Source organism: Colletotrichum scovillei (genome assembly GCF_011075155.1).
Source record: "Colletotrichum scovillei strain TJNH1 chromosome Unknown Contig00010, whole genome shotgun sequence".
Taxonomy (NCBI): domain Eukaryota; kingdom Fungi; phylum Ascomycota; class Sordariomycetes; order Glomerellales; family Glomerellaceae; genus Colletotrichum; species Colletotrichum scovillei.
Genome location: NW_023336268.1, coordinates 4608318 through 4622668, shown reverse-complemented (window position 1 = coordinate 4622668; position 14351 = coordinate 4608318). Strand labels below are relative to the sequence as shown.

The window sequence follows — 14351 nt, the reverse complement described above, 5'->3', positions numbered from 1 at the left end:
AATGGATTGCGGAAGGCATTGGGATGCAATGGAATTGGATGACATGGCACTTGATCAATGGCTCGCTCCAATGCGATTGCTGAGATTTGTTTGGCCCCCCTCCGCTGCTGCTCCTCGCATCACTCGTGAAAAACCCCGGCCATTCCGCATCTTCCGGGCGGGCTTATCCCATAATCCCACCCACAACAACACCACCACCACCACCATCCTTGTTCGGTAGTTTCCTCATGTTTCCACCCATTGGGCCGTTGGAGGGACTAAGGACATGCACAATCCGGTACTTGATAAGGCCATCTCGCATTAAATTGTCGCGTGACTCTTCTGTTTTTCGGACTCTCAACTGCTCCTACATGTCCGTCAATCGTGATTCGTTCCGCCGATCCCGTTCCCTCTCCCGCCCCGATACTGAAGCGCCGAGGCCCATGGCCCCCATCCATCAATAATCAATAAGAGAGAGGCTCCCGCCGCCGACCTTCCCACAATCCTTTCCTTCGGGTCTTTAAATTGTGGGGGCAACGTACTCTTCGCATTCCTTCGCGGTATAAACGAGACCGAGACGCCGACGCTGATATTACATTGATTTTTTCTGACATATTGACATGGCCGACGAGGCCGGTGGTTCCTCCACATTACATCATCTTTCTCAGATTCTTTTTGCGACACTGGTCAGCGTTCACCGTCAGCGCGGATCAGCGCGGGCAAGATCGAACTTCGGCCGAATGGTGCCGCTCCATTTAGGTTGTCGGGTATTGTTGCGCGCGCGCGCTTAAAAGCAGGCGCTTGAAATATGGTTTCATCCGATTTCAGACGCATTGTTCTCTCCGTTTTAATTTTCTTTTCTTCTTCTCGTTCCGTCATGACCAGCCGCTTCGTCTCATCATATACGGTTCATCCCAAGTGGGTTCATGTCATCGAAGCCGTCCCCTCGGGATCGTGACTCGGGCCGAGCGTAAGTTGCTCGCGCATCCCAGGTGGGAGGTGTTTGCGGCGGTCGAGGACTCGAGAACGACCGCATCGGCGGCTGATAGCGAGCGGTCTGCCCAAAATAATCCGGCGTTCTTCGTCGTTCGCTGTTGGGACTTACGATGGGGGATTTGACTGGAGAGATTGGTGTTACAACAGCGCTCGAGTCTCTAGACAGCATCTCGTACGCACGTGTGTCTTTCTTGACATCGTATCTGGCATCCACCGATACGAATTCCTTTTTGTTTCTGCCTAGGCAGGAGGTGAAGAGGTCCACCCAGCCAAGGACCATGGCCCAGCGACCCAATAGGAAGAGCAGCCAGATACCATTCATCTGGATCAAGTCAGTCACCTGTGAAAATGTACAGGGCATAGGCGCGCGTCACTTACCGCCAGAAGAATCAGGACCGCCGTAATAGTTGCCTCGTTGACAACCATGTTCTTAGCCTTGTCCAAGCACTTCGTCCTGTCACCTTTGGTGCTGACAAGACAGAGGATCCAAGCCTGGGCTATGCTCTCGTCGTCATGTACTGCCTGGACCGTGTTGTCCTGGAATACGAAGACGACAGAGAAGAAGATGACGTCGGCAATGATGATGAGAACAATAGCAATACCTCGCCATTGGAGAGAAATGACACGTCGCACTCGGCGGTATGCTTGACGGGGGCTCATCGTCTGGATGCTATTGCTGTACGTGGGCAAGCTCGACCCTTCTGTCGACGCACTGTTATCCGCCAGGGAAGCAAGATAGACCTTGATACAATATCCGAAAGTGGCGAATTGAATGATGACCGTGAGACCGGCGAATACCAGCAGAGGTATCCAGAAATCGGCAAGACTGTTCTTGTGGTTGATGTGACAGGTAGCGCCAAATCGGAACGACACGCCACTGAAGACGAGGGCAACGACGATGCCAACAAGTGGGATACCCCAGCCCGTAGCTTGGGCAAAAATCATAAAGTTGCGGCCCACGACAACTTGCCAACAAATCTGGAGATGCAGGGACAACGATCGCAAGAATACCCACATGACACCGGCCCAGCCTCCGAGCAAGAGAAAGGCCCCAGAGGCACCGCAGACTTTGCTAGACTTCATGCTGTGCGGTGTAATGTCGTTGTAGCATTGCTCCGGTTGATCGGCAAGTGGCACGACGAAGCCAAGCTGAGGGGGAAGTCAGTCTCCCTCGTCCCTATTCGAAGGGCGGGCCACTTACGTTCATGATGAACACAGCTATTGTCAGGCAAATGCTGAGGTAGTGTCTATATGTTTTATCAACAGGCAGAAAAGCCCATGATATCAGGAGGAAGAGGCAGCATGCTGCGCTAGCGACGCAGACCCAGTTGGCTGCCGTCGTCAGAGTGTTGAAGTAATCCGGGTAGACCCAGTCTGTAAGCGGGCAGGGCAAGCAACACTGCAAGGTCGCGGTCAAGTTTTGGCATAGTCGGCCCTCGATAACTATGAAAGGTCAACAACTTGACCCGTCATGCTGTAGCTCATCAAACTTACACCCTTCGTCGATTGGAAACAAGCTCGCAGAGTAGAATGGTATGGGGCAGCCTCCCCTGGCGAGAGATTCGTTGGCCATGGTCGAATTATAGCTGACGGGCGGCTGAAATATGTACGGCCGTTCAAATTTCCGTTCGTGGTCGAGTCGGACAGCCGCTCGATGATGGTCCTGTTCCAGTGGCCGACACTATTTTGGACAATGCGTGGACGAGTATCGCAGTATAGCAATAGTGCTCAAGCGTAGAAATATATCTATCGTAGTAGTGACGATCGTGGTACTGACGGCTGTTTTCGGTGCCGGATGCCCTCTCAATGGCGTGTAGTTTGAATAGTTTCCCCCAGTAACGTCCTCAGTCCCGCTGAAGTCCAAGTTTTGTCTTGACTTGAACTGTATCCCAGATATTCGTGTATGTTCCGGGGAACTAGGCAGGGCGAGCGGCGTATAAGTCGTCGGCGAGATGTTGCAGCATGGGACAGAGACGTCTCTGGCTATATGGCTACCGTCATGGTCCGTAATTGGAGCTGACAGGACAGGTCAGGGCGAGGCCGGTTGATGGTAGCGTAGCAACAGCAACTCGGGGTATCAAGGAGAGACGTGAGCAGAAGCAACGACGAAGAAGCCCAGAACCGATCAAGAGGACCCTCGAGTGAAAAGAAGGAGGGTGGGACATCATTATGTACATCGATGCGTGGGCTACTGGGTAGCGTCCGCTCAACTTTCTGCAGAGGCGTGTGGGTGTGTGGTGTCTGTCTGTCTGTCTGTCTCTCTCCTTCACTCGGGCGCTCTGGTGTGGACTTCGTAGTGTACTCCGTACCATCAGGTTCAACCAGTCGCGGCGCTGGTCCCAGGGTCCAGGCCAGAGATGCTGGGGTACCACGACTCCACGGGCCAGGCAGGACTCGGGAACGGGTATTTTGGGTGTAATGGGTCGGCCAACTCTGGGACTAACATGGGCGGGCTACTTCGTAGTACGTGTAGTTGGGCGTGGACAGGGGCCAATTAGGGACATAGACTAGGTGACGATGATGGGCGTCCTTGTAGGAAAAATCCCGACGACCCTCTCTGGCGGCGACGGTGGGACGGAACTCTGTGAGCTTCGCGTGAGGCGATGCATCGTCGTCTGCATGCCCTATTGGGGAGGCCACAGTCTTCAGGGCAGGGGTGTGTAGGTTAGCGTGAGAATGGAATTGAGGGATTGATGGACCAGGCCCAGGATGGAAGAGAGGCACAGGCACAGCAGAAAGAGAGGAGGGATTTCATGGCCTTCCATTGTGTTGTTGGATTCGATGGACGGAAGGGGGGGAGTGAAGCCTGGTGGGGTAGGGTGTGGATTTGATGGATGCCGACCAGGGACTGGGAAGGGGAAAAAAAGAAGCACCAAAAGGAGAGGAGAATTGGAAGAGGAGGAGCACTTGATGGAATACCTCAGCAGAGGGACGGACCCAGGAGAAGGAGGAAGAGGAGGAGAAGGAAAGCCTGGAAGAGGGGGAGGGGTGTACTTCGCAATCACTGTTGTGAAAGGGGGGCGTGGGCGTGGGACGTAAATGTGGGGCCTTGTCAACAGATCCACATCGGCGGCCGGGGGACTCTCGACCTGGCCGGGCTGCTGTCGTGTGGCCGGGAATTCCACCTCCAGACTGCTAAGGTACTCCGTACTGCGTGGCTGCTCACCTCGCTCCAGTTAAGGTGCTGCATCTTCCGTGGCGGACCAAACCCTGGATGCCCATTGAGTAACCCCACCAGCAGAGAGACCAGTCAAGGCCGCAGACAGGCCTCAACGAGGGTATTCAGTGGATCTTTCTCCCGGTGTTGTTCAGCACCTGTCCACAGTCCACGGCGTCCCGCTAAATATTTCACCACTCACAATGCGCACAACCCGTGTCGACAAGTGTGCTGAAAACATTCCTGAGCACCTTTACGGAGTATCACCCAGATGCAATATCTCGGTTGGCTTGAAATGTGCTTCTGCAGTCCCTCATTCATCAATGCCTTTCATCACGCGAAGGGGGCACATCACGAATTGCCCCTGGTTTGATGGGCACCATGCCGTCCAATTTGCCTTCCAACATCTTGTCACTCTCTTTCCATGACTCTTCGTCTCTTGGACTGCTCAGCTCTCCTTCCATGATTGTCCATCCTGTTCCTGTCAAGTTGGCATATAGTGGGCGGTGGCGTTGCCCAAGGCAGGTTGAGGATGGATACTCCGTACCTTCCAGGTTGAGTATGAAGACCTTCCGTGTTGATAATAAGGCAACCAAGGTAAGCTGGTGAGGAAGGCATGGAAGGAGTCACGCCTTCTCTGCGGTTGCCCGTCACCCATGTCCCGTGTCAGACATGACATAAGGTAAAGTTCGATGGCTGAATTGGGAAAGATCACTGCGAGCCCCTCGCACTCCCCTGCTTCCGTTTTTCATGCTCTTCACCCGTCGAGCCTATCATTCGAGTTATCCAGCTAGGCCCCTGTGATGTGCTCTCTTGCCGCCGTGGCCGCTGCACGCCGGCCGCCGCCTCTACTCAACCCCAACCGCGTGACCCAATCTTGGACCACCTAACGACCTCGATCTAAAAGTTGACCTCGATTCAATCCTCTCGCGCTACGGATACCGCAGTCTTTCGTCTCTACGGAGATCTTACTTCTGGTCTGGTCTGGTCTGGTCGAACAACATTCGGCAATTCGATCCCCAGAAAACTCAAACAGAGCATGCCGCACATGGCTTTTCAAGGCCTCCCGCCAACCCAATCGAGGGCTTTCACTAGCAAATTCCAACAGTGCCGTGCTCTGCCGATGCCACCTCACCTCAGCCTCTACCAACCGTTCATGCTTTGGGGCTTATAACACGCCCAGCTATCGACGCTGTCTACGCTGTACACATGGTGTGGCGCGTATCGGATGCACCACCGACCGTCAGTTGACTCAGATCCCTCACCTCCATCACCGACCGCTCCCTCGGCACGGCAGCGAGCGAGACATTGCCAGTCGAATGTCTCTCACTGACGTTTCCCTCGTTGCAATGCGTCTGCATGTCTCACCTTAGCCCTTGCCATCACGAAGAGCCCGGTGACAATCATGGCTCGGCTTCAGCTTTGCCCGGCTTCTCTCACCGCTTTAGCTTTGCTTCCTGACTTTACGATTCTCTTTGGCGATACCTCCAGCAACGAGATGGATCGAAACAAGCCGAACAAACTACTTTAGCCATTCCCCATTGTTTGGTACTCGAGCGAGCGTTTCGAAGGCGGCTGAGCCATAGCTAAAAGCTGCGTGGCTAGTGCCCGCGAGTCAGCTGAACAGCGGCTTTTTGAAATCCCAGCCTTCTGGTGCTGCTGGCAAAGTGCCGAGAACGTGCGTGCATCTCGCTGTGCACAGACAAGTTACCAAAGCAAAAGGAACCAGAAGTGACGCCTGGTGCGCTTCTTCTGTTTGTGTACCTCGTCTAATCGGTCTGTTCCGCGACCAAGAATAAACGCAACATGTTGACGACTCTTTGCCACGTTGGCCCACATTCAAGTCCGGACGTTGCACTTTACTGCCACTTCGCAGAAAACGCCTCTTAATGTCTGTCAATATAGTCCTGGGCCACGTCAAAGGCCCGACATGGCACCCCTGGACTTGCAAAGCCGTAACACTTCTATGAATTCTCTGTACGGAGTACGGATACCCACGGCTCGTGCGTACTTACATAGCAGAGGGAGGGCAAAAGCAGCCAGCCGATTTTAGGGCTGAGCAATGCCTTGCCTGTTGCGTCGCTTGTCCAGCTGAAAGGGAGGCAAACCATCGGCTCCCCTTGCTTGTCCGCAGGAACCTCATGTCTAGATCTTCTCAACGGTGAGAGAAGCAAATGTGCCAAATCCGAGAGAGACACAGAGGAGACAAGCAAGGAGGGTTTCACGTACTGTCTCGCAGAAGTCTCGTTCCAACCTTCAACCAATACGCAAGAGCGAAGCCGCCAATGTGCCAACTGCGACTAACGTGGTGGCTTCGGTACTCAGCAGCTAGCACACATGCGACGAATGACCACCATAGCAGAAAGACAACGATCGCTAGCAACGTGCCTCCGTGGACACCCGTCTTGGTCTCCAACCAGCTCCAACTATTCGGAGAGTGTAATGACGATCTTGCGATTCGGCGAGGGAAGAGATGCTAGCAGTGATGCCCATTGCCCGCAACGAGTCTTTCGAAGACCTTGCTGTTGTTGGTTGCAATGTTCTCAAGGGCCAAGACCAACAAGCACACCCAGAAAAGGGGGCTCCACTGCTCATTTTGCCAGGCGCTTTCAATCTCAAGAAACCATGCTAAGGCATGTCAATTGCCATGGCGTTCGTAGCCCTGTCAGCCAAAAAGAGATCTCTGGGGCAAGATCCCGGCGTTCCATCACTTTGGATGGATGAATGGATGGCCACGTACGGAGCAGATTGACCAAGAGCGCGCACAAAGACCAAGCTTGCTTCCTAGCAGCCTGGAAGGCAAGTCTCGGCGTTCAGCTCGCACTCCACCTGGATCACGAAGCGCTACAGCTCGAGGTTAAGGTGGCCATGATCGTTGCGGTCGTCAACGATTTTGTGACCCGAATCAATCGTCAGCGCGCATACGCCGCCGAGTCTTCGTATGGGTGTGCCGTCCCCGAGCCTCTCAGAGCTCACGACACGATGGGAAAGATGTGAATGGCCAATGTGTCTCATTGCGTTGCCCATACGAGCCCCTGCTTTGCAGATCGATTGGCAGTCACCGTGGAGCACAGCGCCGGAGCAAAGCTGGTGGGGTTGTGCTTCTCTTCGCTTGGCTCGGCCAACCACGAGGCCCAACGACCTGGAAATCATCCCAATCGACCGATGCGAGAGGATGGCCCTGAAGTCTCTGGGTTGTGTGCTTCGTTGACGGGTTGAGAAGCCCTAAGTGCTTCCTCCAAGCCTAGGACCCGTTGAGCAAAAAGCAAATTTCAACTCGTGTCTCGGCGCGCCTTACAGCTCAATGCCCGTCACTGCAGGTTCTGAACCATCCTGACTTCTGCATGAGCTACGCAGACGTACGTCTTTCGCAGAGCGGAACGATGTGCCTGACATAGGGGTGCTGCCGACACTGCGCAGCGCGGTAGGAGAGACTTCCCGCAGCTCCGCGACCCTTGATGCCACCCCCTCGAGTTGGTGGTCCCCTGTTCTTGCACAGACATGTCCATTTCGGTCAGCCAAAGACGACCGCCCAGCAGCAGTCCCACCCACACCTTTTACCCCTGGCACACCACCCCGCAACACGCCTCCACCACCACAAATCACAATCACCACCACCACCACCATCGCAGACCTGCTCAGCTAGCCTGGCGTGCCTGGGCGTCACAAAGGTGTCTTCATCTACGGATATTAGTCTCTTCCAGTCGGCGCACTAAATGAACCAGCGCACTATAGTGGCTCTGTAGCCGCGGACTGGTGACATCCGACCAAGTTTAACTCAGTATGAACCTCAATGCACTATCGAATAGGAAATTCCGCAAGTCCAGCGATGATATCGATGTTCGGATATGGAGAGGAATGGTTTCGAAATCAATACCATCGGTCACTGGTTCGGCGCATACCGCTCATGTCAGTTCTACCTACCCTACATCCATGACCCGGGTGTCAGGCTGGGGATGAAAGCTGGTAGTCTCAAAACAGCATTATACACAGTAGTTCGGTACGGCAAGCCGCATCGCCGGAATATCTGCACAAAGTGGAAGGCGGTTTGATCGACTGTACCCGTCAGATATCTGAGATTCAAGGTACCCATCCTATTGGCTCGAGTTGAACTTATGGGCTGTCAAATCGTCTGGATTATCAACTTCGCAACCAAGTTGAAGCGCGATTTGAGTCGTCACAGCTGCAGGGTCGAAAACCTCTTAGACAAGGAACTGCTGTCACCTTCTTGATTGACCGTTGAGAACCCCAACAGTGCGCCTCAGTGTCGATAGCGCGCAGGCTGTCCTGTCCTATCTGCTGAATTCAAGACCTTCCAATACCAGAAGCCGCAGGTAGGGGTCCTAGCTTGGCGTTGGCGTTGGCACTGCTCTGTTGTGACAACTCTCGGAAGAGCTTCTCGAACATGCGGAAATGCGAAGTGCCGCAAATATGTCGCTCGGCCGCGATTTTGAGTCCAGGCAACGAACACAACGTTAGCCTACATTGAAATGACAAAGCCAAATTTTCGTCATTTCCGTCATTCCGTTATGGCAAAAAACCTGGCGCCAGCCAACCTCTAGGTTGTTTGGAATATCTTGCGCATCGATAAACCCAACGCCCGGATCGGATTGGTGCGCTGAGCAACAACACTCGATTCTGCTCCCGTTGGCGACCAGCTTCATTTCGGTCTCAGACAAAGAGCCCCTAATGAAAAGTCGACAACTTCTTGAATACGGCACAGTAGAGGGGCCACCACCTCAATCAGGGAATCGACTCTTTCCGGAAAGGTTGAGGATCCGGACCACTCGGGGAAGAGGCTTGACCACATCGTCGGGTCCTGAAGCCGAATCATTGTCATCGCGAGAGCCCCGCTGTATGCATGCTCAATGTAACAGCTGCCATGGTCCACGAGCCCAGCCCTTGCCGACAACAAGAAGAATTTTCTGGAGCGGGCAAGCCAATGACCAGCATTGTTTCGCTGGTTGCATCGGCTTCAGCATGAGGATTCCTATCCTGTAATCGCAGTAGAGGAGGACTTACACAGCTCACCAGTGACGTCGGTACCAGATAATGGAACGGCAACGGATGACCGACAACTTCCCTTGGACCTACGAGGTATGGTCTACCGGATCAATGGTGGATAACGCCACGATACCCAACGCCCGGCTCTAGTTACAGCATGGCCGGGTAGGCTCTAACAAGATCCTCGGTGAAAGGGCCCGGAGCCGGACCAGATCGTCAAGGTAGCTCGGGGGCGGGCTGGCTGGCAGACGACGTCCACCATGATCGATCCAAAAATGAAAAGCATGGCTCCTGTTGCGATAGAAACATTGATCGAGTCAGATCCATTGGCTGCAGGCATCTATCACCAGATACTGCGGACCCTGAATGAACGCGATGATGACACTAGAGCCGGCTGTAATACCTCCCGTTGATGGTATACGTCGCCGTGGTCCATTCCGAACCGCCAAGGCCCGTCGGGGTTTTAGGTCGTTCCCCTTGCAATGAGACTCGGGTTACAGTGAGAAGACACGCACGAATAGACCATGGGGTCCCCCGGGTAAAATACACAGAATAAGAGGCGCCTATTGAAGCCTGAAGGAGTCTTGGAGGGAAAAACCACTCAGATCCGTGGGAGGCGTAGACAGCGCCGACCGAGCGGGTCCGGCACCGGGCGACCAGCAGTTTTCGGGAGGTCGCTAAAGGCGGGCGGAGCGGGAAACTAGCCCCATTTGGCCAGCCTCCCGAAATGGTAATCCAGGGGCAGCGAAGCGTCGAAGCTACGCCGCACTCCGCATGCCTGGTGGCCGAGTGGTAGCCGGCCAAGGACGCGTCGGCCTCTCTTCAAGCTTCTAGGGCGCACCTTGAAGAATTCCGTCAACGGCTGTCAGTCGCGGGTAGTCGTTTGTCAACACTAACGTGGTACTAACATTACGAGGTGCTTACCATAGTGTGGTACGGAGGACAGAATAAGGGCGATGGATGGGCTCACACCTTTCTCAGAAGGGCGCCCCGCCAATGAACCCAAGCCGAGATCTCCCTTCCCCTCATCAATGCGTGACGACACATTCTGATATCAAGAGCGACGCTTGTAAGCACGCGTTCGTCACGGCAGGCCCACCGGCTCACTCGCATAGGTCCACCGTCTACCAAGCAAGCCGTAGAGCCTGTCCCCTCCGATCTTGAGTTCTCAGAAAAGGCAACGAAGCACACAAGGGGAATGGCTTCCGCTACCCGGGTCCGGATGCCACCCACATGGCGTGCCTGTGAGCACGTAGTGTACAGTGCAGCGTGGCATAGGAAGCGAGACGTTCCATCGAGACTGGAACCCGTCATGCCATCCTCTCTCGTCAGCCGCAAGATAGCATCGAAGAAGAGAAAACGACTGGTCGCCTTGCGAGACTTCAAGAGGCAATTCTTGTCGGCCCAGGCGCAGGGCATATGTGGGAGCGGAAAGGCCACGCCGCGCCGGGAGAATGTCCATTTTGCAACAACGCCAGGGTGCTATTCAGGCACCCTCGAGAACGTGATTCGACCTCGACCGAATTTTTCCTCAGCATGCAGCGCATTGCTCACATCCGATGGGGGTAAGTCACAGCATGCGGATGGAAGTATCTGTATCCGTACCAGTCTACACTGGCGTACAGGAAAGCAACAGCAGACGGCCCCTCTTTGGGCCGCAATATATCAACGTGCCCTTGAAGCAAATGCCGCTGGGGGGCTCGGAGCAGTGTAAACCTTATCAACTGTCAAAGTATTGAGAGCGGAGGCATTTACGATTGATTCGGACAAAAGAAAAAAGGCTCGTCCACTTTTCCAAGGCACCTTATCCACGTCGCGCCCCGGGAACATGATCGCATCCTGGGCAGACTTTACAAAGACCAGGACTAGGTGCCTTTCCACCACGTTCATCTCATCCACTTCTCCGCTAGACTTGTGTTCTTACCCCTGGCGCTCCAGAGAACTTTTGGGTCTTTGCCCCCCTCCTTGAAATCTCGAAAACCAACGGACCAACGGTTCCACTGCCTTCCAAAAGAAACAAAGCAACAATGTGTCAGACTGACCAGGGCCAAGCTCGTACCCTTGATATGGTAATTCTAGCCAATGGATCGCCCTAATTGTTGAGCTGTTTGCCTGTCAAAATACCAAATTGAAAAGGGAACCAGGAAGCTTGCCCCCGCGAAACGACTTCATCAAGCAGGGCTTTGCTTGACGCGATGCTCTTTTTGGTTTTCAGCCCATAGCGGGCTCGACTTGAATCCACAGCGCAGGCGAACAGGCAGAAGAAACCTTGTGGGTGAGAGCCGAGCACATGGCTATCATCCCTCAAATATATGAACCTCTGGTCAAAGAGGCGACGTAAGTGGTACGATGACGACGATAAGAGCCAAACTTCACTGCAAAATTCGACGTCTATTCAGGAGCCCACATGAAACGCTGAATCGACAGATATGGGCTGCCACCTCCACGCTCCTAATTCGGGACGTCGAAGCAGCTTCTACCTGGGACAAAGAAACCCAAAGCCCTTCGTGCAGCTGATCTTGACCGACCCCCTTCAGAAGGAGTCTTCTAACGGATTGGATGCCAGGGCATGGCCCACCACACGATTTTGCCATTTAGCCTTCATTTGGTCCTCCGTGAAAACCTCGCACCCACGACTGCGAATTTCATGGAATCCTTCAAACTTCCAGGATGTGTATGCACCTCAGATGCAGGCACAAGTCGCATTGAGGCCGCGGGCCGTAGGTGTGGTTGGTCAAAGTAACGTGAAGGGTGTGTAAGATGCATCTTGGCATCGCGGGTACACGCCATGCACTCGCAGATGCTTACTGAGGAGGTTGTGGGAATCGCATCACTATCCATCCCCCCTTCCACGAGGCCGGATTGGGGGCCCTTTTTTTTTTTTTTGCACTTGCTATGCAACGATCTATCGGTCTCCGCATGCCGTCATGGTTGTTCTCTATTGTTTCACGAAGCCTGGCCCCCCGGAGTTGTGCCTTTGGAGTGGAATCTCTTTCGGAGGATCAGACAAGAAGGTCCCCTCTTTGTACATCGCCCAGCCTTCTTTCTCATGGTTCATGGCCCGCCAGGGCGGTGCTCTCGCCTCAAGAAGACCGACGGACATGGGAATTAGCCGGTCCGATTGAATCCTCCAGTGGGCCGAGTCCTGGCAGGGAAAGGCGCAACGGGTCTCTTCTCAATTCTCACACCGGGAGCCTTGCGGCCTGGGGAAGCGCCGGTCGACTTTCTACAAGAGGACATGGTATGACAATGGGAGAACGAACCATCAAGGGCCGCGATGCGGAGAAGAGCGATGAGGCTTGCGGGAACCCGCGGGAGCTCATTTCACGAATGATTTCCCCGATTCTGCAGAGGGGTCTCGAAGAGGAGACGCTGACCGGTCTCTGGTCTTGGTGCGCGGCACAGCTCGTCAACGCGACACACCTGCTTTTCAATGTACATGCGGTTGGAATCAACAACATGCAGGCCAAGAAATCTATACAGGAGGCCCAGGCCGCCGATGGCGTTCGCTAAGAAGCCTAGGGGGAGAAAGGGAGGGCAGCAGAGTGAAAGGTAACGGACGACCACAGACGCCCCCATGAGCTGTTTGTCCTACGGTAATATGCCACCCCGGATTCCTCCAACTGTCGATGTTGGGAGAATTTATCCCACTCACACGCCGTCTGGCAATTCATTTCGCGAAATCAATCCGCTTGTGGACTGTGCGTCTGGGACGGCACAGATGAGGCTAATGATGAGCGGGCTAGCGTCGCGACTATTGACATGACCCTCGCTGCAAATCTACCAGCAATTTGGAAAAGGCGAAGCCCCAGGGGGCCTCAGCGACGAGGATTTTGTCCCAGAGGAGGTCTGGATACGACGTTGGGGTTCCGTCCAGTGGGATTATCCGTCTTTGTGATCGACATAACTGCTCCGCCGTGGTGGGCGGAGGGGAGAGAAGGATAAGAACAAACAACAGATTTGGGGTCCGATGATCCGACGATGGGGTTCACACGTTCGTCCCCGTTTCTAGTGTACTCGTACTACGGGCATTTCTTTCTTTTTTCGGTCATCGATTTTGTTCGTTGGGACTCCCAAATCCGTATCTGTTCCTAACGAGAAAAAAAAACGACGCACCGGTTCCGAAGACGAAATATCCACACTGGATGAAACCTCTAGAAGGACCGTCGAAGAGGTCTAGCTGTTTGACTAGAACTGAGACATTGCTAACTTTGGCCTAGAGCTGCTTGCTGGCGTCAAGGTAGCGTCGCATCGCGCCTTCTGTCAGAGGGCTTCCACCCGGCGGTATTTCGTGCTCGTAGGGCAATGATCAACAGTTTGATGGCCCTTTTTCGGTTTGGTCATTCGAGGCTTGATTTTGTGTTTTTTTCTGGTTCTCGTCTGGTCTATCGAACCAACAAGTGGAGGGAGGAAGGTCTTTACACTTTCCGAGCGATTCCGATACCACGTCGGCATTGCTCTGTAGTCTGTCCACGTAAGGCTCTTTTTTTCTTCGATGGCATGTCTCACTATCTCTTTCTTCTAGCGCTTCTCGCGGGGCAAAGGCGGGGTGAGAGTTCTGTCTAATTTCTGATCTTGACTAAGGGGGGTGTGTGTCGCGAGCTTCGATATTTGCTATACACCCTCTTAGACATCTTGAGGGGGCAGAAATTTGCCTGACTTGTTGACCGGCCGTTGTATCGATTCGACTCACTCGAGTCGGTCTGGCTGCGAAACCCGCGGTGTCCTTTCGGTATTGGCACCCGCAACGGTGGTGCGTCGGTCGAATGTCTCAGTCTCATTGTCTCAGTTGTGCATCGCCGAGGTTGGGAGATCTCTGGAGGAGGGTGCGCGCCTGAGCCGGGTTTTGGTCTTGTGAATCAGTGTTCACGAGGTCCCGAGGACACTTGTCGCATTCGAACCCTCGGCCGTACGGTGAGGGTTGGAGGTGCCGGCCAAGCTTACGGCGTACACAGATGCCGTATTCTCATGAGATGAATGAGGTGTACTTTGCGAATTGAGTCTTTCGCTCCCTCTGTTGATTGCTCAGGTAGCAGAAGGGGTGTCCGATGTTCAGTCTTGGTTGAAACCGAGGCAGACGGTGCGGTACATTGGGGTGGAAAGATCTCCAAGTGTTGATCATGGGCTTGTCGATGTGCGGGGTTCACACAGGTGGCCTCGTGGCTTTTTTCTCCCTCCAATGAGTGGCATTCGCAATTGTTGCTGCCTCGGTTGT

The 14351-nt window shown here is 54.1% G+C and overlaps 1 protein-coding gene across 1 annotated transcript; it reads right to left on the bottom strand.

The window, feature by feature from the left end:
- Positions 1–330: 330 nt before the first annotated feature.
- On the bottom strand, positions 331–3864 carry HER10_EVM0010916 (uncharacterized protein). The gene is made up of 4 exons (XM_035480360.1): positions 2470–3864; positions 2177–2418; positions 1354–2124; positions 331–1297 (listed from the first exon to the last, which is right to left on the bottom strand). Exons 1-4 carry the CDS (start codon positions 2546–2548, stop codon positions 878–880), a joined length of 1512 nt encoding a protein of 503 aa, XP_035328478.1. The 5' UTR covers positions 2549–3864; the 3' UTR covers positions 331–877.
- Between the last annotated feature and the right edge of the window lie 10487 nt (positions 3865–14351).